The sequence below is a fragment of the Prionailurus bengalensis genome, chromosome A1 (assembly GCF_016509475.1).
Source record: "Prionailurus bengalensis isolate Pbe53 chromosome A1, Fcat_Pben_1.1_paternal_pri, whole genome shotgun sequence".
NCBI classification, from domain to species: domain Eukaryota; kingdom Metazoa; phylum Chordata; class Mammalia; order Carnivora; family Felidae; genus Prionailurus; species Prionailurus bengalensis.
In genome coordinates, this window is record NC_057343.1 from 46,565,846 (window position 1) to 46,591,055 (window position 25,210).

The 25,210-nt window shown below is 35.4% G+C and overlaps 1 protein-coding gene across 2 annotated transcripts in view; it reads right to left on the reverse strand.

Moving 5' to 3' along the window:
* DACH1 (dachshund family transcription factor 1) overlaps nt 1–25,210 on the reverse strand; it is a 435,329-nt gene that overhangs the window by 174,263 nt on the left and 235,856 nt on the right. For both annotated transcript variants that reach the window (XM_043580344.1, XM_043580355.1), the window contains exon 3: nt 19,909–20,070. In XM_043580344.1, the coding sequence (XP_043436279.1) occupies nt 19,909–20,070 (162 nt within the window). The remainder of the gene's footprint in view (nt 1–19,908; nt 20,071–25,210) is intronic.

Consider the following 25,210-nt stretch of genomic DNA (forward strand, 5'->3'; position numbering starts at 1 on the left):
TATAAACAAGGAACCATTTTTCTTTATTCTAGATTGAAGGCTGAGAGAGATATATAAGAGCTATTGTTCTAGCAAACACAACTAAACACAATGTGAAAAAAGGTATATTACTGAAAAACCATTCTTGATTTTAAGTTAGGAAAAAAATTCTCATAATAATTAATATACTTTCAGGTACCTTCAGAGAATATTATACACAAAAGAGAAAAAAGAAACACATTCTCTATAAATCTAAAGACAGAAAGCCAATATTCAACTTTGTTTTCAAAGTCTGGACAATCCACTCCGATGAGATACCAAAATATACAATAAAAATAAAAAGCAAAACCACCTGGATAGAAAAGAAAAAAGTATTATTTTCAGGTGATATGATTGTCTTTCTAGAATTTTCAAGTTGAAAAAGACAGAGTTTGGACACAATAATAGGATTCTGTAAACTGTTTTAACCACTAAGCATAATCAAAAGGTAATACCTACCTACTTTGATATGACATGAGAAGTAGACAACAAAACAAAAATACTTGTATGTTTTATGGAGGCTTATAAAAATCATATTCTAAGTTGTACTCTTGTAAGGCAAAATTCTTCTATATGAAACATGAAAGTAATGATGGTCATGTACTTTCAATTCGAGGCCAAGCTTATATCCCTTATTCGGATATTAAAGAGGTGGTAAAAAATTGTTTTTAGTAATTGGATGCTATTGTATATAAGAACAAACTAAAAAGCATCTCCTAGTTGTCAAACCTGAATCTTAAAGAGACACCATCCATGTAAGTCACAGAAGCATATATGTGTGTGTGTGTGTGTGTGTGTGCGCGCGCGTGCGTATGTATTTTTGCATACGCATGCACTGTAAAAATTCAATATATTGCTATAACACAGAGGCATAGAGTTTTACTATAATGGCAATTTTTCAAGAATTTTTCCAGATGAATATTTTATACTAATTAGAAATGGTCTTAAGTTTTGTTTGTTTAATAGGCACCTTCATTAAGCTTGGCGGTTATGGTATGAATAGTTCACTTATTTAATAACACTTAGTAAACAAGAAGCAAAAATATATTAAAAGCTCTCTTAACTGTCTCTAGAAATTCTGGTGTTAAATATACTGCACGACACATATCAAGAAAGGTCCTATGCAGATAAAACTTTAGGGAAGTTTTTAATTTCTGAAATATTTGATAGATTATGTTTCTCTGATCACTTGTCTAATGTAAACTAGGAGAGAAATCTAACCTGACAATAGCTTTTCCTTCTCTCTCTCTCTCTCTGACATTTGAGGCCCCTCCACACAAAGCAAATCACAGCCAGAATGAGATTATGACGCAATGATCTCGTTGCGAATGTTGCATTATGGCTCAGGCAGCGCCTAAGCGGTCCCTCGGTACTTGTGCTTACAGAAATTTGAATTTCTCTGGTAGCTCAGTATGATTTATGGCATATTTCAGACTTTCTCTTCATCAAGGGAGAACACTGTCAAGTTCATGAGAGTTTTGCAACTAAGATGAAGGAGAGAAAGGAGAGCATTTTGAGTAAACAAGAATTTGTGGTTTGTTATAATTTGGGGCATTTAAAACTGAATTGGTTGCAAAATTATCTTTGACAGTTGTATTCAATATCATCTTGGGTACGGAATAGAAAAACCAATGGTGTTTATTAGTGAATCATCCGTGGACTTATTCAGCCTTCAATTCACATGCAAAGCACCTGTTTGAAAAACAAGTGCTAAGGTTTTAGTATTAATAGTAGAATAGACCTTCAACAGGGACCCGTATAAAATTCTGCTGTTTATCTTTTTTGAAACTCCTGTTCTGGCAAACAGGTGGTTTCTTATACCTGCAGTATTTCATTTCCTCATGCACAGCTGTGTTAGAAAATGTTTGGTTTTTATGAACCACATGCCAGACTTGGCAATATTTTTATAACGGACAGGAAAAAGCAAATTGTATTGCTTCATTTATTTTTCCTTTACCAGCAATGTAAATTTTCAGATTTAATATTACATGTTTTCTTCATAGTCAACTTTTGTAATATAAGCAGCTGTTTCTCTAGAAATATGGACAATAGCATGAATTCATCCCTAAATTCACATGCAAAATAAAACACTGCTGATGAAAGCTTTTTTTTAGGCTTCCTTTTTTATTATTATTCATAAAATTCCCTAGGTATGCATGGTACTTTATAGAGCATATAAAAAGACAAGGTCCCTGCCACAAAGGGTTTATAGCATAATCCAAGGAACATATCATATAAACAGCTCAGATATAGAGAATGCATATTATTTGGGGGTCAATCATAGGAAGATGACTTAAAAATAGTTATTAAACAAGGATATAGAGTCACAAAAGACATTTTTGTTGTTACATCTTTTAGGTCAATTTGTTGGTCAAGGGTAAAAAACTGGAAAGTGATAAATAATAAAGTTGACAGGGTACCAACTCAAATTTTATTTCCAAATTCTCCACAGTCTATGAATGATGTCCCCAGAAATCTAAATACCTTAATATATTCTGTTCTTGAATCACCATAGTAACATCCTACCTCCCCTCTCCAAAATGTGGAAGTTGATTTGAGTGACTCGATACCATCTACTTAAGTTCTATTACATTATATAATCATAAAATTATATGCATCGAGAGCTTTTAATTCTAAGCCCTGCAATTCACCAACCTTAGAGTAAGATACATAAAGGTTACCTTACGTCTTCAAGTTCACTTGGATAGGTACTAGTAAAATTAAGCTGGAGATCGACTCCCTGGATTTCTTGTTTAATACATTTTTATTTTAAAGAATGAACCTTCTTCTTCCTATTGTAATAACCTGGAATAAACACCAAAGTAGCAGACCAAACAGTGGGCCCCGCCTTCAGTTACACCACCTTAAAAGTCACAAAATGTCAGGCAAGAAATTATGTCCTCTGAGATTCAATTTACTCATCTGTAAAATGGAAATGCCAACAATATTAACATTTTATGTCTCAGATTAAATGAAAAGAAAAAGTAGATGTGAAAATGAGAATAAAAACTTTACATAGTAAAATCCTGGAATGCTGCATTGAACAAAGGGCAGCTTGAACTCATCTCTGAAATGAAGGCAATATTCTAATTGGTAAGAGTATAGAGGAATTCCATGAGTAAAGAGACAGCCAGGAATAACATGGATATGGATACGTATGGCATTCTTGCCTAATACAGCACTCATTCATTAAACATTCATTCACAAATTTCTTAAGTTTTGAGTACTTACAACCATTTTTTTATTTATTTCTCCATGCATATAATCTAATTTTAATAGTGAATTTTTTTAACAATTAGCTTATAAATTCTTTGGCAACTGACTTTTGTGAACCAGGTCCAGCGCACCACGACCTGCTGCCGAAAGGTAGACGTGTGCATACCAAATGCTAGCTCAAGGCTTCTTCTAGCTCCCAAATCCCACCATTTCCCTCCTGGAATATTTGTTGAACAACCATATGGTGACAACACATGCCAGTCTACGCAGCTAAGCCGGCCCTGCCCTCAGCAACCTGACGGTCGCATGGAAGAGGATGGTCATGAGGCAAAGAGACTTGCAAATAGAGATTATAAATCATTCAAAGCACTACAGAAAGAACAACATGGTATGGTAAAAATGGGTTGAGAGAACAGGACAGCTAACAAATTTCACATTCAGGAAAGGACATTAGGCAGAAGGCTGGACGAATAGGAGCTAGAAAAGTCATGAACAAAGAGAAAAGAGTCTCACTGCTTAGACTTAAGAAGACCCAGGGGAAGAAAGGTATGCAATGCATTTGGAGAACTGAGGAAATGTGAGGAGAGCATCAGGGGAAGAGGAACTCATAAGGGTTTTGAGAGCACAGGTAGAATACACTCCTTATCATGCAGGGTCTTCCAGACCATGCTAAGGAAGTTGAACTTTCTTCTAAGCATAATAAAAAGCCATTGAAGGTTTTCTAAAAGGAAAATTTCATTATTGAATTTATGCTTTATAATCATCACAGGAACTGTTATAAGGAGAGAGGAGTTAAAAGACAGAGTGAGATCAGGCAGGCTGGATTAGGTAGGAGGTGCTAATTTGGGTTCCCACAATGGCAATGGATGCAATGGAGAGGGGACTATGAACCCTACACATGGTTTAGAAGAGGCATAAACAGACATAGTGATCTATTATAAATGAAAGGAGATGCAGGATAGGGGGAGAGATACATGTGAAGTATGATTCTAAATGTTCTACATTGGGCATGTGGGTTTAAAACAAAACAAAACAAAACAAGGTTGCTATTTACTGAGCTTGGGAAAGACAGAGTCAGAGTCTAGGCTGGGGCAAGAGATTGTATTTATTTATAATTCATTTTTCTTGGGACCATACAAAAAGTCTATACAAAAGGTCTTGTATTGGATCTTTAAATGGAAGGGGGTGGTCTGTATCATTCAGAAGCAAGGAGAGGATATTAACACTATCAAATTTAATTATTGGATTGCACAATTTTCTGAAGGATGAAAGCTACATGAATTCCATTGGTTCCATCAGTCCAGAGCTCACTGTTGTTAGATATGCTCTGAATAACATTAACTATTGCATATTTTCTACAAGAGCCATCTCAAGGAAATCGGTGTGACAATAGGTAGCACAGAGACTACTTGAGGAATCCTGAGATATACCTTCACTTGATGTAATGTGCAATAACTAATACATGGAGGGGAAAAATAGCTAAATTTATCATTAACCCCAAATATGATATAAAAACAGATAACAAGGGTAGAAATAAACAATAAAAGGTAGCATTAACATGAAACTGCCATAATCATAAAAATTCTCTCAAGATAGAAGGAATCATTTGGATCTATCAGTTTATAAAAAGGAAGTAACTATGTCTTTTGAAGATAATGTATAATTAAGATATTCATTTGTAACTACACTGGTATATCATAAATCATAAGAGTAAATGTAAAAAATTCCATACACAAACTTTGGGAAATTATCCAAAATGATGTTTTAAGATTACCTCTAATTCATGGTAAATCTAAAGAAGTTGTAAAACTCTAACCATGAAATCACGAGTCCTATTGTTATGCCCACATGCATAGAAGTCAATATCCAATTTTAAAGTATAAACAAAATATAGCTTGCATTTAAAAGCTTCAAACTTATTTTCAATTCATAAGTATAGGAATAATTTAAACCATTTTTGCACGTTATTTTATCTATCAATAGTAATTAACACAGTCTTAATCTGGCTAATGTTAATGACCACTGTTCTTCCATAAATCCCAGTTAAACCAAGCTTATTAAGGGCTAATTAAAGGAAGTCTTATGTGCACTGAATAAAGTAATGTCAGTTTTTAGAGTTGGAGTGCGTATTTGTCTGATAACATGAGACAAAACTTTTCAATTAAAAGTTTACAGGCTGATTATCGATCTCTTAAAAAAAATGTGCCAATGAAATAACTGACAACTTCTTTCTTTTCCTATGTGTACATGCTTTTTAAAAGTGTAGCTATGGCATCTAAATCTGGTAGCCTATTTCCTGAGCATAAACTAGGCTCACACTGCAGCAAATCATCAATAAAACACCCTGTGGATAAATATTAAATCAGAATCTACTAGTAAAGATTCTGGATAAGTAAGGAATGTTGAAGGTATATAGAGGAAAAAAAATATATATAGTTTCAAATAATGTTGGGAATACTAGAAGCTCACTTCTTAGAAGACATTTGTGAGTGTGTATGTGTGTGTGCACGTGTGTGTGTACATTTTCTTATTTGATTTTTATTTTCTATTTAATAAATTTTTTACAGTGCTTACAAGGTGTCAGGTTGTATTCTGCGAATGAATTTAACCCAAATCATCTCCAAAGAACCTGATGAAATATTTATAATTGTTCTATGTATGACAGAGATGAGGAAACTGAGACACAGACGGAGTTGACACAAAAATGTCATAAGAGTAGTAGTAAAGAACAGAGCCATGCATTGCACCCAAGCAGTGAGGCACCAGGTTCCGTGTTCTCAACTCAACGCTGAACCACAAAGTTGTACTGCTTCTCGGTTTTCACTTGTAAGTTCTCCTCCTTGTTTCCTCCCTCTTTCTCTCTCTCCCTCCATACCAACAACCCCACCAAAACTTCTTTGGAGGACAGCAGTAAATATTGAAGAGTACTCACAAGTTTGAGGAAGTCTGAGGATTAACAGAAAAGAAACTGGTATACAGTAGAAAGCCAGAGGCATGAAGATTAGTATATGTGAATCTTAGAATTTGGGGTCAAACATGACTTTACTGAGAGAGTACCTATGGTTGTAAGAAAGTGAAAATGATGTTCAACTGCATTGTGTTCAAGTTTTCATTTTGTTTCGTTTTCTTTTCTTTTAACCTAAATCACGGGAAAATAGGCCATTAGGCTCTCAATAGTGTAATAGGAGGCAAACATATATGCATATATCTTATATATGCATATATGTTTAGAAAGTACAACATTTAAATGTTTGTTTCTAATATGGTTTTAGAGCTGGAATTTGGAGGCAAAACAGATGTGATTGTGATATTGAGGGACAAGATTTTCATGCAAACCTTTTTCTCAGATGCAACTTCTATTAGGCAATGAATTATTTCTACAAATTAAGTAGCACTGTCTACTAGACAACTTCCTTACCTATTTTTACTATCAATTTCTTTTTTTATTCATTATTTTTTCCACCTTTACTTCTCATCACTAGTGATTTTTATCTAATCAGAATCCTGGTTATTGACTAAATGTAATATTGCCTGTATTGCATAAGTTTATAAGGTGGAAATTTCAAACCACCAATCATTCCAGAATCCTAGGGAAATAAATAGATGTTGTACAATTATGGTACAGATTTCATCTCAAAAAGAAATGTTTACAAATAAGTAAGCATTCTGGCTCATCATACTTTGAAATATCACATTATTGTGCTTAATCACATCTTGAGAAAATCGCACACAATAATAAAAGAACGGGAAGAGTAAAAGAGTTAAAAAGGTTCTGACTACTCTATGACTAAGTTTCACAGAAACTTCACACTACAAAATTATTATTAGAAAGTAGAGATCTAAATAAACTTTATATCCATTGTGTGTAAATTTATTTCTTATCAATCACAGGAAGTAGGGTAGGCACCATAAAGAGAAGATATTACCAGCAACATTTTCAATCATGGGGCTATATATTCAAAAGCAATCAATAAAAAAAGTACAGGAACTGACAAACAACTAGCCAACAGAATCATTTTTCCTGAAATACTTAGCAGTAGCCTTTTAAAGTAATTGCTTGTGGTCAATGTTCCTCATATTTTGGTCTGCTTGCTTGTTAAAATAGAATGGATGTCATATCCATTAATTTTTTTAGCTGTCTGAGGAAGTTTTTTATACCTACAATCAACCATAGGAGGGCTATAATATTAACATATCTAAAAAGAAATCACCTTTTTGTCAGATTTATCAGTGTTGAAGGTCAATATATTTTTGTAAAGGAGGGGGGAAGAAAATATATAATTTCAGAAAAATATAAAAGGTATCATCCATAACTTTCTTGATAAAGATTTCTCTCTGGTGAAAGTAAAAACACTTCTTATTGTGAAGTAATCATTTTGAGAATTTATGTCTTTAAAAACATAACGTCTATGTGGGGGGGGGGGTTCAATATCAACACAGATTAAGCCAATTATGGGACACATCTTTCTTAGTTGATGAGAGAACTCAGAAACTGCTGAGTTACACTTTGTGGTAAACATTTTGGAATGTTGCCAAAGCTGTTATAAACATTTCTGAGCTCACATTTCTAGGGAACTCTTTTAAAAATCAATTAGAAGTGAAAGTCTTTCAATGCTGGTGTTTTAAAATGTCAAGCTTGTATTACTTTTTTTCCTTGTTGTGCATCAATGGCAATATTTCAAAACCTGTATATTAAATTGATTATATTCTATAATTAAGCTATTAAAGGGGATAGAATGTACAAGTGTTCTAAAATTCACACCACAGCAGAACTTGATTTTTTTTAATGAAAATAAACCCAATTAGGTAAAAAAAAGAAAAATGGGAAAGGCAAAGGACAAAGTACAAGGTAAGAAGAAAGTATAAATGGCTACTCATATTTTATTTTAAAAGCATACTCAAGTATATTTATTGATTTTGAGCAATATTTTTTAACATTACAGGTCAACAGGTTAAAACACTACATACTTTATTTGTGATCCCTGCATCAGGATTTTTAGAAAAAAATCTAAATCTATTCTATGGACAATGGAAAGGATCAGTTATAAGTCCAAATTTACAAGAAAAAGGTCTATTCAATAATTTACTACAATTAGGATTACAATATTCATTTAAAAGCATACAATGTGAATATAAACAAATATCTTATATTCATATGTTTGAATATATGTATATACATAGCTGCTTTCTTATTAAAAAGGGATACTGTCACACCTTCCAAAGGCAGTACCAATTTTCATGCACTAAAAAGAAAACCTAATTGTGTCATATACACAATGCTGTCATATAAAAGTACACATTTTAGAAAAAAAAATAAGATTAAAATCGGTGTCTACCAAAACATGTGCTCCTTTACCCAACAAATGAATCACAAACTTACTGTAGAGAGCAAGGGATTAAAATTCCTCATGTATGTGTAACAAACACATTGATATTAATTGGTTTGTCCTTTCAAGTTGTGTTTATCTCTTCATTTCCATCACAGTTTCAAAGGTCACTCCATTCCATTTATAAATCCAATATGACAGAGATTAGTAAAAGCAAAAAGCAACAACTAAATGAGTACATCATCATGCAATCACACATCTCACAATTCATTTATCCAATTAATAAAAAATACCATCAAATGCTTCGTGGTGAGTTTTTTCAAAGCATCAAAATGGTTCACGTCAAGATAACTTAATCACCAGCATTTAGTTTCCACAGTATAGCCAATGTAGAACACAGTGAGATTACACTTCAGTGAAAGATAGCCAAATAAGGATTTCTGCAGTTTTAGAAAGTAAAATAATTAAGCAAACGTGTTTAGTTAATTTAGTTTATACCTGTAAACAGTTAAGGAGAGATTCTTGAAAGCTGAAATACCAGGATATAAGTATGAGTGACTGTGTGTGTGTGTGTGTGTGTGTGTGTGTGTGTGTGTGTGACAGACAGAGACAGAGAGAGAGGAGAGAAAGAGAGAGATCTACCTATCTAATTGCTAAGGCCATATATTATCAAGAAGAGGAATCTGAATCTAAAGGAATAAAAATAGTGCTCTCATTTATTAAGAGAAATAAGAAATTTTGTAATCCTAATGCTCATTTGATGTACTAATTTTTTAAAAATTCTAGAATGTGACCTTTCCTCTTGATGTAGGCACAGGTTATTATTATCCAATAATAGATATGGAAGAACAAAAAGAAAGTAAATACATACCTGTGTGCATTAAACTCTAGAAGGCTGACACTGAGCTTGCTAAAGAAAATCACTGAAAACAATTTGAGCATCCTGATAAGATTAGCATTTTTTTCACCTTGATATTTTTACATAACAGAATATTGGACTTATATTTCCAATATATATACCTGTTGTTTTAATAAGCTCTGCTCCAAAAATGTAGTTGAGTTATCCAAAAGTAAAGAATGAGAGAGGAAAAACAGAACAACACAAGCAAAAGCAAGATATCCCAGAGAGAAGAGAGCTCAGAAGACCCTAGAACACAATTTCAAGCACTAAGATATATTATGGAGAAATAAAGAAAAGCAATCTATTTCTAAAAAGCAGACTAAAACACATAGAACTAATTGATTAACAGATTGCTATAAATGATACAGACTTTTTTTGTTTCTAAGACAAACATGAATGAAATAGAAACAATTGAAACTGGTTTCAGAAATCCTTTTTTTCTCCCATATCCATTATATGGATCTGTATCTCATAAAACATCACAGATTTAGAATCCTAAGGCAGAATAGAGAATGATCAGAAGGTCACTGGGTTTGAAAGTACCCTTGAATCCCTCAAATGGCACACACATAATGCCTGAGTATAAACTATTAATCACCATATTAGATTTGATAAAGTCATATCACCTTTATATTTGTTTATTAATTTATGCTTTGTTGCATGATTTTGTGTGTGGAGTGAGTTTGTTTTGAGCTCAAGCTATCTTTTTAAGCTAAATATATTTTGGGGGAAAAGTTTAAGTAAAAATGTGATTATTAAATGTTCTCTAAATATAGTGAAGCTTTCTTTCCCTGAATATCCTGACATGTAATACATTGTACAAAACAGAGACTTTTCCCAAATATCCCAATCAATGTAGCTGTACATGTAAAATTTCACAGGGATAACTTGCCTTTTGAATTTTCATTTAGGAAAAACGCAAAACTTTCCTGTGAATTCCTGAACTCCTGTAATGTTGCAAGAACTCAATTGATAAGAAGACTTAAATATGTGCCAAAAACATGCACAATGTTGATAAAAATACAGAGCTCACATTTTCTTATAATTTGTTCTAACTTCTCAATACCTGCATACACACACACACACACACACACACACGTACACACATATCCTCTCTTCTTTGTCCCTATGCAGATTATTACTCCGAGACTACAAATGACCCCAAGGAAGTAAGTCCACTTCTTGGCTGAACAATTTATCAACAGCTTGAAGTGACAGGAATGGTCATTCAATCCTGTGCCCCCACATATCAGATGTAGGCCACATTCTCCAGTCTGCAGAACCAGAAAGGGAAAAAGTCCCTGTCGCATTTGCCCTTTCATAGAGATGGAAATATTATTAGAAAGGACATAAACAGACTAATTAAATCACAGCAGTATGGCTGGCATGACAGCTGGTACAGCGTGTGACTGAGAAGATCCATATCTGTGAGCAGGAGGCACTTCACTTCCAATCCATTCGCTATTAGGTGCTTTCAAGCTTGCTGTGCAGACATTAAATAATAACATATCATTTCCAAGACTAAAATGAGTAAAGAAATAAAAAAGGCTTTCTAACCAAGAAATCTTTTGTGCAACAGAGAAAAAAAATCATTTACCACTCAGTTCTGCTTTTGAGATAAAGATGTAATAATGCCATTACCTTTCATCAGCAGGATCCTTGAAAATCAACACTCTTTGCTTATCATGCTGTGAAATACAAATAGAGCTAAAGGCATGGTCTGCGAGGCACTGCTGCAGCGATATTAACTAACAGATCTGCCCTTTGTGAAGGAAACCGTATCCGTTTCATTAGTGCAGACTCTAATTCAAAACTGTTGAAAATGAACTGCACATACTGTTTTAATAACAACATTCCTAATCATTATCAAACTGGTAATTCTCTCAGCACTGAATGTAAGGGTCTGTGTTTCCATTATAACCTGCTGTTAAAGAAAACCATATTTAAATCCTCTATTCTTTCCTATTTTCCAAATGATGGAGGTTCACTGGTGGGGGTGGGGGGGGATGGAGGCATCAAGAGTCTGGAAGATTATGTATGCCGCATTATTTCATTCTCAGTGAATGGCCATTTTTAGGCATTTATGTCAACTACTATATTATTTACTTATTATCATTTAGTTATTCCATTTTGTATTCCATTTGACACGCCATGATTCATACAAATGGCTTTGTACAATTTGGGAATATTTGGACACTTTAGAGAAGAAACACAGTCACACAAATGTGAAACACTAGGTCTGGTGACAGGGGCCCTGGGTTTACACTTATAAACTTGATGTTGGACATGAACACCCTAGTGACACCTCAAAGAATAAATCTTCTATCAGATCATCCTGAGATATTAGAAAATTTATATCACTAAACATTATAATTTACAGATCACAAAGTTGAAGATTTATTTTCATCATATATGAAGTTAAAATATAAAACAGATGAAATAATCCTATTAATGAATAAAATGAGTTATCTGATATTAAAAGGATTAAGTAAGGCCTGAGTTATTTTAAACTGAAATGCTTTCTCCCACTATCTTTTATTTTTTACAGTTTACTTAAACACCATGGCATGTTGGTGTGGACTGACGACGATCATTTTAGGGCTCTCCTCAATGAAATTCGCATTTCCAAGGCTGTAATAAATGCTCTCAATCTCCTGGAATGTGGTAGAGTCTACCATACAACATATCCAAGTAGATAGAAATCCCATTTCCTTATGTCTTATGATTACAAGAGTAGAGCACCAACTAAAATAATTCAATTTACATTTCTTAATATGAAATGCTTGAATTATCAGGCTTACTTCATTATCCTGTCATTAGTAGGAATAAGCAATATTAAAACTAAAGCAAAAACATTAGGCTAATATTTTCTAATTATGTTCTTCAACTGTCCATATAAATTAAAAAACTTCAGGAAAATGAAGCAAACACTGAACAAAAAGTGGAAACATTCTCTGCACTCCACTTATCTATGCCGTGAAATATATTTAATAATTTACACAAGAAGCTAGTTCTTGTTACTGATCAAACTCTAATGAGTTTATTAATATCTAAGCATGGATTCAGAAATAGATGCTCAAAATTTTTTTAATGAGAAAAGTGTTCTTTTCAAAACAGAAATGTATTTTTTTCCACAGTCACCTGTTATGATCACTGGTGTTTCTATTCTTTCATATAACCAAATAAAGATCAAAAATGTCATGACAGAAAATGGAAAATGATGCCATCCACTTTCTAGAGAAAATCACAAAAAAGGGCCTAATAAAATGACTAGTTTATAACACACTCACATGTCATTTTAAAATAATCTAATTTAAAGCCATCTTATATTTTTTGTGAAACTATTCATAATTCTTCCACAAGAACATTACAACATAAATTCTTGTCCAGTTACTTCCAACTCTAATGAAATGGAGATATATATATCTATATATAGATACATATATCTATATATAGATATATATATAGATATATAGATACATATATATATATATCTATATATATAACTATATATAGATATATATATATGTATCCACATACACACACAGTATAAGGGTATAAAATTCTATATCATCTTTTTTTCTTACATTCAAAATGAATATGTTCTACCCTTATGTATTATATCTAATGGTTACAGTTATATGTGAAATTATGTATTAAAATATACTCAATGGTGCCTTGTTTTGGACATTTATGTTATTTTAGGTTTAGATTTTATTTTAGAAATCACCATAAAGTATACTTTTTTGCCTTTTATCTTCTATGGTGTTTTGAAAAATCAAAGAATGTTAGAGCTAAGAAGGTAACTGAGCGTCGAGCTGCTTATTTATTAATAAGAAAACTGAGAAATTAAGAGACTTATCTAAGTAGCTATGTTATTTATTAGCTATGTTATTACTAGAAGCAAAGTCTTCTGACATATTTTGCTTCCTGCTCTCCCACCTCAGTTTGTGAATACATCTGTAAGGACTTATCTTGGTCATGCTAGAAGATGTTTAAATTTTAGACAGTGATTTTTGATAATTTTGTTTCAAGTTAGCTGTTTATTCTTTATATTTTCACATTAGATAACCATACTTAAAACATATAATGATGAAAATGCCAGAAATATTAAATACCCACAAATGCATTAAAATTTATGAAAGAGTAGCTTACCACTTCTTATTTTTTTAATGTTGGGGTAACCAATTTTGTGTGAAATGTCAGGATATGAAGACATCTTTTGCATAGAGAATGATGTGAACCATATGGCTTATTCACAATCGATTGAATTACAAACCATGGCAGTTCCTACACTTTTAAGAGATGCTTATGTGGTCCTTCCATTAAAATTCCACTAATGTGACATTTGTGAAAAGGTTTATGTTTGGATATACTTCCCTCACCATATGTGAAGTCACAGGGCAAAAGCATTGATTTAAAGTGTTTATATATAAATTGACAGCTATCAGTTCTAAAATATTTCTCATTTCACATGTCAGAATCTTTTTGGCCTTTTAGGGTAGTCCTGTGTGTATGTTTCCATGTTTACAAGATCCTGGCTGTTAATATTGTTAAATTTACTCATCAGACAGGAAGAAGGATCTTACAAATCATTGTTAGGCAGAGAAACATTAAGAAAGTTTGAAAAAAAAAAAACTTTCCACATTAAATCTGTTAAACAATGGCAAATTTCTTATGAATCAGTGATACTGTAATTGAACTGGAGACATTTTTAGAGCAAGCTTGCTCTGGCTTTTTCACCCTCCGATTTGGAATCTGCTCACAGTACTGCCAGCTTAACCAAAAAGGATTAACTCTCATATCCAACTGAGAACACAGATAATTCTCAGTAATTGGTAAAAAATGAAGATGAATGGGGCTGAGAGATAAGGAGCAATTAGCTCATCAGCAGTTACAGCTGTGCACTCAATCCGGCTCCATCTCTTGAGCCTCGGCCCCTTTTAAAGAACCTAAGCAGAATAAGCATAGGACACCCCTCCCCAAAAAATTGCTGTACCTGCCCATCATTTCTCTAGTCTTCCATTTTATTTCCTTACTATACAAAGACACCTGTCATAGCATGCTATGTAAATTACTACCTCTCTCAGGACCTATGTCTAAAGCCAATCTTCTTTTTAAACTTTTTTTTTTATAACAGAAACCAAATGACTACTGTAGACACTCTTAAATTCCCTGTCAATCGTTTCATTATAGCAGCATCATCTGTTTGAAAATATAAGCAATTCCCTCATCTAATTATAGGAAGGATTTGAGGTTCATTAACATTGCCAAGGCAGAGGATCCAATGTGCAACTGCAGAGCTCTGCTTGGTGGCCTGTGTTCTCAGTTTCCTTTTATTTGCTTTCTCAAGGTCTCTAAGACTTTTTCCTGAGATCATAAAATTAATTTTTTCCTTCCAAATACACACGTGAGTTAGAAGAAAGGAAATGACTACAGTATAAACTATTCTACTTCTGTAGGAATGGTTTAAAAAAAAAAAGATAAGGGGATGGTCAGCTGGGTAAGATAATTTTATCTCCTATCTGCCTGGCTTTTTTTTTTCCCCACTCATTTTTTGTTGTTGTTGCTGTTGTTATTGTTGCTGGTTGATGGACAGAAATAACAAATAAGGAATATCATGGAAGAACACAGCTGTTCATCCCAAACTCAAGTTCTTGTGTTTACTTGAACCTCCTACATCGTTGTTAACTATTGCAAGTTTAAGAAAACGAAAACGAATCGTACATTTTGGGCATGTGAAATGCGTTCAGTTTGTGGATCACTGCATCAGTGTCCCCTTGCTTGTGTTCCACAGTGTTCAGAAAGAGACATTCTGAAGTCTTAAGATGACTTCACTTCCTTAAAGAAATAACAGCAGTTAGGGGGTTCTGCCTATAGTTTAAACAATGAGATTTTCTTGGGACATCTGTTTTGAGATCACATTTTGAATAGATATGAACTCATTTCCTACTAAGCAAGCAATCTACTATTGTTGATAGCTGTTTACCAGTTCTATGAGTCAGATATTAGCTAGTGGCAAAGGTCCCTCTTAAATCCTCCGAGTATTCTTTAAACTGTGTACATAGTGTTTTCCTTAAATAAAATGTTAAGAGAAGGTAAAAATGCAGTCTTTTCCTGCCTCTTGGTAAATTATAGTCCACAAAGTCTTGCACTTGGGAATAATATTTAATGTATTTATCTTTAAAGAGTCATTTCCTTTGTTGTCATTAGTTAAGGGAATAAGATACTAGGTTTAGCAAGTATTTAAATAACATAGAAACTACTGAGATGCTCACTATGTCAATATTTATATAGCATTTAAAAACTAGAAGTAAAAATAAGTTTCCTTTATTTAGATTAAATCGATTGTGATTAATTTAGTATCCTCAAAAATGTGCATGATGCTCAAAAAAAGATAAGCAGATAAAAACACAGCTATAGATACTCTGGAATTGACCTTGGGTTCACCGGTTTTAAATTCTACCTTTCCAATATCCCAGTCCCAATTTCCAAACGGCATTTTTTTAAGCTGGTTATGTAGATCAGTCCTTAAAGCAAAAAAATAGCAATTTATCTGGCCTGTATGTTGTGGATAGTGTTGCCACTAAAAAGAATCCAGGACATTTTTCCTTCTTATCTGCGATGTAGCTCATATCAGCCAACCTGTCACAAGATAGTACTTGATATAAACAAGAGATTGCAAAGACATCTCAGTAATCAATATCAGGATGGCTACAGTATGGAAACCCCAACCAGTGCATATCATTTGTCTCAGCATCTATTTCTATGGCCAAATGAAGCATTAATTCAAATCATAAATCTATGGTGATTTAAATCTGGGAATGAGCACCTGCCTGCTTTAATGATTTATTTTGTACATTTCAGTAAGCAGGAGATTTGTCCATATGAACTGACAGGTCACCTTCAGATGCCAGGAGCAGACTGTTTATCACCATGCAGACTAGCATCTCATCTTAGCAAGTAAATATTAAACTAAAAGAATCCAATTGATTGTGGATGAGGGAGAATGGAGACACGGCCATATATTTTACTCAGCGTGCTGATGCCTCCCTCGGATCTATCCTGAAGTCCTCACTTCTTCCTAAAGTGATCATTCTGTTGGAGAGATGTGAGCTCAAGGTTACCATGTAAAGTTGGGACATAAAATAATTATGTATCAGTGTCACAGATTTCTTTAAACACCTTTTTTTGGCTAATTTTTACAATTCATAATAAGAACCAAAAGGAGTCATGTGTAATAAAAAACTCTTTTCACCTCACTAAATGGAATCAAACCAGGCAAAACCAAAATCTGTTCTCTGGGGCAATAAGGATTTCCTTACGACCTGGGTGGCGGTGGAGGGGGTAATAATGTTCCTACATAGGAAAGCCTAAAACTTTTAACAGAACTCACGAGCCAGAGGAGTATGAGAGAAAAAAGAAACCTGAATTGATTTCAAAAACGTCACTGTATTTGGGCATGGCTGAGCAGCAACGATACATCATGTAAGTAGCACCTCTCTGAGGGGTTTCACTCCTTCAAAGAGACAATTGATAGATTCATGAGAGTAGTAAGTTTGTATTCTGAAATATAGGCCTTTGAGATTCTTGGGATCCCTCCTGGAATTCATCTGCTTCAGTACCACTTCCTAAGCACCTCATGCCCGCCGAAGCTCCCGGATGTAGTACATCCTGTTATGACTGCCTACTTATGTAGCCATCCCTCCCATAGACTGTATGCCCCCTGAGCGCCGGGACTGTATTATCATCATTTGATGTTACTAGAATGAGTGACAAATGCACAACGAAATCCAAATGAATGACAATCAAATGCACACAACAGCTCCCCCCAAAATTTACCCATAGGCCTGCAGCTTAATAGACACCTAACAGAGTAGAAAAACAGGGAAGGAAGTGAGAAAGGAAGTGAGAAACACTTGACAAATAGGATCTCCTTTAGTTCTCATGATGTAGATATTATTATGCCATTTTCCAGATATGGAATGTTAGGCTCAGAAAGTTTACAGAACTTCCCAAAGCCACAGAAGAGGTAATTGCTGAACACTTACCAGGAGACAGGGACTGCTGGTAGAATCTTAGAAGACTGGGGGCCAGATAAAGCAACTGCTCTGTTCAGCCACTATTTTGGTCTGTGCGGGCTCAACCCCATGGTGCCCTGGACTTTCCCTCCCCTTCCTCTCCTACCCCTCCACCAAACTCTCCTGTCTTGATGTCTAGAAAAAGGAGGGGGATGGGCTCTGGAAGTATAATAAATCATAAATTCTTAGAGGGCAGTGGTATTTGAGAATAGAATAAAAAATGACAATGACAACATTTTACTCCCAAATCAGCTACAGATATCTAACAGAAATTATCTACATGCCTCAAGACTAGCAGTAACACCAATGTTAACACACTCTAAAAATATTAAGACTCTGTAGGAAAAATCAAACTTCTGCTCTTGACTCAAATTGGTGTTGGATGGGGCGGGGGTCAAAACTAAAAAACAATCTAAACTACCAACTAAATACCCTGATAGAAGAAAAGTGATAATTTCTTCCAACTACACAAAAAGGAAAATTCAAATTGTTTCTTTTTTAAGTCATTATGGTAGCCCATGTACTCAAATAATTACGATAAACCACAATTTGGTCACTAGGCAAATGTTAGTCTATAATATCAAGTATTAAATGTATGTCAATGCCTAATTATGAGCCATGTTCTCCTTATCTTATGCCTATTGGTTTTTCCAAAGTCAACTTCTCCTCTGCTGCTCAGGAAACTCAATCAGAGATATCATGCTTTAATATCTTTTGTTTTCAACGTTATTAAATTGCCTAATTTAAATATTCCTCCTCCCAACACCAACTATTAAGAACAGCCTGCATTAAAGGCTCACTCTTCTAAATTTTTAAAAACATTCCAGATTGTTTTGCAATGGTAACTAAAATTTATAGTGGCCAATTACTTGTTTTTAAAAGTGTCTAATTTTGTTCTATTTTATAGGCCAAAGCAAGAGATTGCTTATTTAAAAAAAATGTACTTAAGTGTTCCAAAAAGAGAATTATAATTCATTCACTTTACTTCAGAACTGTTTTTAGTGTTTAAAAGTCTGAATTTATGTGTGTGAACCACGACCTTAACAACCCCGCTGCCCTCCATCCTGTCCCTAGGAGCACTGCAAATGCAAGCCCTCATGTTTTTCTTCATCCTTCCAGCTGTAAAGCCATGGCTTTGGCTCTCTTTCACATCTTTTCAACCTTCTAAGAATTGCCACCACTTTCTTTATAACCTATTCTCAAATCAAACGCATTATTGCCACGCCTTTGCTACTTCTCTTGTGTGGTGCTATGGAAAAATTCTATTTATTTTTTTTCCTTTTTTACATTAGAAGCCACCCTTTGGCATCACTGAAGCAATGGTAGTTTGTGTTTTGTGTTTTGTGTATATATTTAGAAATTACTCCCTACTCGAACATTCACATCTAGTGTATGCTTCCATGGAACTGTTGTATGAATGATTATTACTGAAATCCCTTACATGCCCTTAACTATCTGACATTAGACAGAAAGTAGAGAGCTGCTGATTATCTAAAGAAATAATCTATTAGCATACTCCATGGAAAAGAAAATTTAATTGAACTGCCATAAATTATTGCATCCTTCATGAAAATATGTTGGATATAGTATCTTACACATCTCTTGTAGTCTCCACATTTCTCTTGTTAAATTATAATTTGAGCAGGATTTCTACATTTTAAAGAGAAACAATACAGTGCAGTGGCGGAATACAATCCTTTATCTCACCAACACATAGATGCTAAAGATATCATCAATAAAAAAGTTAACTCACATTTGAAGTTGTGTTTGAAAAACAAACTACTCAAACGAATTCTGCGAAGAGAAAGGTGTTGGTTTTGGTTTAAATGGTGACTATTAATTTTTCCTCTCTTTCTCCACATCTCATGAAAGAAAAAAAAATCAAGAGAATTCAAAGTTGTACATGTACGACGAGAAAGATTGGTTATAGTTGTTTATAGAATGAATTGTCAACATTATTCTTATTCTTGGCAGCACATGAAAGGGTTAAGTTTATATGTTCTACTGCTGATGCAAACGTATTTGATAACACATCCATTAGGAATCAAAAAGATAAAGTATGGGTTTGTTTGTAAATATTCTTGTCACCATACCCGTAATCAATCTTTTAAAATTCTGATTATTAGCACTTAATTGTGGTACAAAAGATGTGTACTGTCAGTAGAAGTTGCCTACATGAAGTTGATCGTATAGCAAAAAATTATGTCGCTAATTATTTAGTCAGAGTGCATGTTGTTAGAGGGACAAAATCGTATCTCCAAAATATACACTGTGTTTGAAGCTAAAAACGAATAGTTTTGTGCTGGAAAAGAAAGTAATTTGGTAGCGACATGATCACAAAAGTTTCCGTGAACATAAAACTTACCAACACTTGAATTCATGTCGCCATTTTCAGAATCTGCTCCATGTTGGTTATTACTGGCATGATAGTTGCTCATGGCTTCCAATTTGATTTTTTTCACCTTCATTGCTTCGGCGATGGCTGCGTTGGTAGCAGCGGCCGCTGCTGCAGCTGCTGCTGTCAGACCTTAACAGAATAAATTAAAAACAAGGTAATTCACATTCTGATCTTTTCATGTAGTAGTCCATGTACTTTGTAGAGCACACATACAAACATATTAGAGGATCTGATTCCTTCATGCCACACTCTGATAACATATATTCATTCCCGGCTAGCCAATGAAACATTGATATAATGGGGAGGATGCACTGTAAACTCTCAAACCAAATATTAGCAGAGACATAATTCATACACAGAAGGAGAGGAGTAGAAATGCATCCAGAATTCTCTCTCAAACAGATCAATTAGAATATGTTATTCTCTGCTTAAAATCCTCTACAGCTGCCTGGAGGCGGGAGTCTGAACTGCTCAGCTCAATTCATAAAACCTTTCACTAAAAAATGTAAACCTACCTAATCGCTCCATTTCCGCATCCTCAGGCCCCCCTCCAGCTACCTGAACATGCCACCAATATGCGTACATACCCTGCTTCTTCTGTGCTTTCACACATACCACTCCCTTTGTCTGGAATGGCCTTGCTCCACAGCTCACTTCCCTGACCTCTCATCCCCCAGCCTTCTAGCCCCAGGGTTAACACTTTTAACCACTGTGCCATGTTTGTCCAGAACAGTTCACCTCTGTTCATCCAGAGAACAGGAGGTAGATAGGAATGGACGTGAGACTAGAAATAGAATTTGAGGCGAGATTATGGAAGAGCAGAAAGCTAAGGCCATGCTTTATGTACAGGCTATAGATAGCCAGAGAGGTTTTGGAGGAAGGGAGTGGTTTGCTTTCCTTAAACGTGTGAACTTTTACCAAGTGAGTTCACTTTATCCTGGCATCCCTCTCCTGTAAAATGGCAGACACTGCAATACCTGAATAATCTCCCCTAATTCTGAAACTTTAGCAGTCTAGGAGAGGATATAGATATCCCTGCTCCCCATACTCTTTTTGCTATGGCTGCTTCAGAGTTTCTGACTACGGTGCTTCAACTCGGTTTGAATTTATCTGTGTGATTTATTTCCACTCCCAGCTGGTGGATTAGAGACTGAACACCTCTCTCCTCTTTTCCTCCCCACTAATCATCGCTTCTAGTTTCTACAGCAAATGTTACAGCCTCAGAAATTATAAGAAAAGTCTTTTTTTCCCCCTAGAAATCTCTGCTTTTTTTTTTTTTATAGATGTTAGGAGAGCTCACCTTTCCTTCAGATCAGACCAAAGAGGCCTTTTAGCCCAATGCAACAAGACCTTCAGAATGGATCTTTGAGTGAAAAACTGATAACCACCCTCTAAAAAGGCACTGATGTAAACTCAAAGAATTCATCTGGGTCTACACTGTACATTTGTTGCCTTTTAAGTCCCAACTTGAACGGATTCTCTCATCTTCCTATGATTGAATTTACTCCCCAGTTACTCATTTCCTTCAAAGGTGTTTCAGAACATTTTCTTTCCTGTTAAAATTCTCATGTTTCCCAGCAACTCTCTCTTCCTCGATTTTGCCTGGTCACAAATGTGACTATCCTACGTGTCCCTTCCCTTCATTACCCCATGTGGCCTCATCTCTACCGTATAACACTTCCAGGGTCTGTATCTTTGCTTTATGCAGCAGGTATATCTTGTATTCAAATAAGGAAGATAAAACTACAACTTGAGATCTGACTGTTATTATTATATAGATCTGCATCAAATTCTACTGAATTTGAAACATAACTATGCATGATATAGCCTTAGACCAGCCATAAAGCCTTTTTGAATATTGTTTCTTCACCTGTAAATTCATTCTATTCACAAAGGGATAATATGAGGATTAAATGAGATAGACTATGTGAAGAAGGCCACATCATGCTATTAAACACTAGGTATTCTAGTTCCTCAAAAAGCCCAGTCCTAGCCATGATTCCTGCAGGATACGGTGGACTGGCCATAGCCCCCTTAGCTAGAAGAATCTTACTTCTCTCTTTAACCCTTGACTTTTAAAAATTTTTTTTATAATTTTATTTACCTGATCTTATGAATGGTACTCTTCTACTTGTCCACTTGGCAGTTTATCCCCATGGTTTTACATTTCTAATACAAATTTCAAAAGGTATACGGTGGTTCCCCCTCTATCCATGGGAGACATGTTCCAAGACCCCCCCCCATTGCCTGAAACTACAGATAGTACTGAATCTTAGGTATACCATGCTTTTTTTCTATACATACATACATATGACAAACTTTAATTTATAAATTAGGCAGAAAGAGATTCACAACAATAAAACAGAACAATTACAACAATATACTGTAATAAAAGTTATGTGAATGCAGTCTCTCTCTCCCTCAAAATATCTCATTATACTGCACTCACACTTCTTATGATGATGTGAGATGATAAATTGCCTACATGATGAGATGAAGTAAGGTGAATGACACAAGCACTGTGACCTGGCATTAGGCTCCTATTAACCTTCTGATGATTTTTCAGAAAGAGGATCATCTGCTTCCAGGCCATGGTTGACCAAACTGGGGAAAGGAAACTGCAGATAAGGGGGACTCCTAGAAGTGTGTGACCCATACATGATAAAACTGAACTATCTAATAATTTTTATAAGAAGTATTGCACTATTTTTATTTTTATTTTTATTTGAGAGGGAGGGAGAGCCACAGAGGGAGAGAGGGGGAGACAGAGAGAGAATCTCAGGCAGACTCCATGCTCAGCATGGAGCCCAACGTGGGGCTCGATTCCATGACACCAAGATCATGAATGGACCCAAAATCAAGAGTGGGACGTCCAACCAAATGAACCACCCAGGCTGTAATACTTTTAAATACTGAATTGTTAGTCTAGTTCAATGAAGGCAGAAAAAAAAAAAAAAACAAACTATGACATTTTCAGCAGTTGCTGATTTTAGTTCCACTAACTCACCTGGCTCACAATTCTAACACTTGAATAGCTTTCAAATTCAAGCAATTTTCTCCATTTTCCCGGCTCCCTCTAGTGCCAGCTGCTGCCTTTTCTTCAGTGGAGTCCTGCAATAGCCTCTCAACAGCTTCCCCTTACTCCGTTTCCAACCTCTTACTACTCATACAGCAGTCAACATAATCTTGTAGAAAGGAAAATCCAATCATGACATTCAATGCCTACTCTTAGAAGCAAGTGGGGCACTTCACATGGCTGTCAGGGCCCTTCATGCTCAGTCCCCTGCCTGTCCATGTAGCACTGTGTGTTCGCTCAGGTCCCACTTCCTCTTTGTGCTATAGACACTTCAGCCTTCTCCCATTTCCTCAAATGGACTACATTCCTTCTTCCAAACCAGACTGTGTCCAGGTTGTTCCCACTTCTAGAAAAGCTCCCTAATCCCTGTCCCTGCCCCTACCCCAGGCCAGCCCCTGTGTCCCTTATCTGATGGCGTAAACATTATGCTCTAGGAGAAGTGAGCTCAGGTTCCTAACTCTTCAATCTACCTGAGAAATAGCTATCAACATTTCAAGAATCAGCTCAAAATATACTTCTTTCAAAATTAAAAAAAAATATATGTATTTTTTTATTTATTTTTGAGAGAGAAAGAGCATGAGTAGGGGAGGGGCAGGAAGAGAGGGGGACAGAGGATCTGAAGTGGGCTCTGTGCTGACAGCAGAGAGCCCAATGTGGGGCTCAAACTCAGAAACTGAGATCATGACCTGAGCCTGAGAAAGGCGTTTAACCAACGTGAGCCATCCAGGCACTCCAAAACGTACTTCTTTTAAAGAGCTGACCTTCCCTACTCCTCAAGAGTAGAGCTAGCCATCCACTGGTTTGTGTATGTGACTCTACCATCCTTTGTGCATCAGAATCACTCATGGAGCTTTTAAGCCATGCAAATAAACCACTTACATGCATGAACCCTACCCTATGAGGATTCTGGCTGGGACTGCTGCATCTGTATATTTTGGGGTTGAGTTTACTGTTCCTCAGGACATTACAATGTGCAATCTGAGCAGAGAAACTCTTGACTTCTTTAATACTCTTTTTTAGGAGGGGGGAGGATACGTTTAGAGCTAGCTCCTCTAACTAGGTTATAACACCAAAAGGACAGAAATACTTCCTTAATATATGTATCCCAAACATCTACCACAATGCCTGCCACAAATTCTCACAGAATGAAAAAACACTTCTGAGACTAGACTACTTGGAAAGCCACAGGAGAAATATGGTCACTATTTTGACAATATCTATGTAAGTAATTTAAAGCATTATGTTTATGTTACAATCAATGTGAATATATTAGAAGCAGCAAATTTCATTAATTTAATATAAAGCATGACTCTCCCAAGCTACATCTGCCTAGGGCTGGAGAGGATCACAAAAGGCTCATCCGCCCTCTGTATTTATTGCACTTCCTGTTGGCCTTGCAGTGGCCCTTTCAAATCTCTGATGTAATTCTCAAATCCCGCCCCCCCCCAACTTGCTCTTAGAAAGAAGTCCCATTGTATATTTTGCTCCAAAATGAAGTTGTCTTTGAAAAAAAAAATTGTTAAAGTTCACAAAATAAGTCTAGCTTTTGTTCTATACTTTATAGAGAATTCAAACTGTGAAAACATTTTCATGTAACCAAGAATTACCTACTTGTGTAAATACTGGGAACCCATAACATTTACCTCCCTGCCTCACCCTTTTCTTCTTCTTTTTTAATGTTTATTTTGAGAGAGAGAGACAGACAGACAGCGAGCAGGGGAGGGACAGAGAGAGAGGGAGACACAGAATCCGAAGCAGGCTCCAGGCTCTGAGAGCTGGATGCACAGAGCCTGATCAGGGGCCTGAACTCACAAGCTGTGAGATCATGACCTGGGACCCTTAACCAACAGAGCCACCCCAGGCACCCCTCACTCACCCTTTCCTAAGGGAGAATTTTTGTTATGTCCTCCTTCAGTAGCCCACCTTGAAGTACATTATATTGCAAATTTACCACTGCTTTTAATTCTTCCCAAGCAAGATGAACCATTTTTATCTCAGACTTAGGTAATTCAGTATTTCTTAAAGTGAGAGTCAACATCAAATCCAGCCATCATGCATGGTAGTTAGAGGTTATCTTCTCCAAGGACACAGTCACAGACTGTCTGGGATGGGCTGAGGAATCTGTGTTTTTACCTTTCAAAAAACAGGTTGATTCTGAGGGCTTACTGCCCTTAGATTATTTGAGGACAGTAA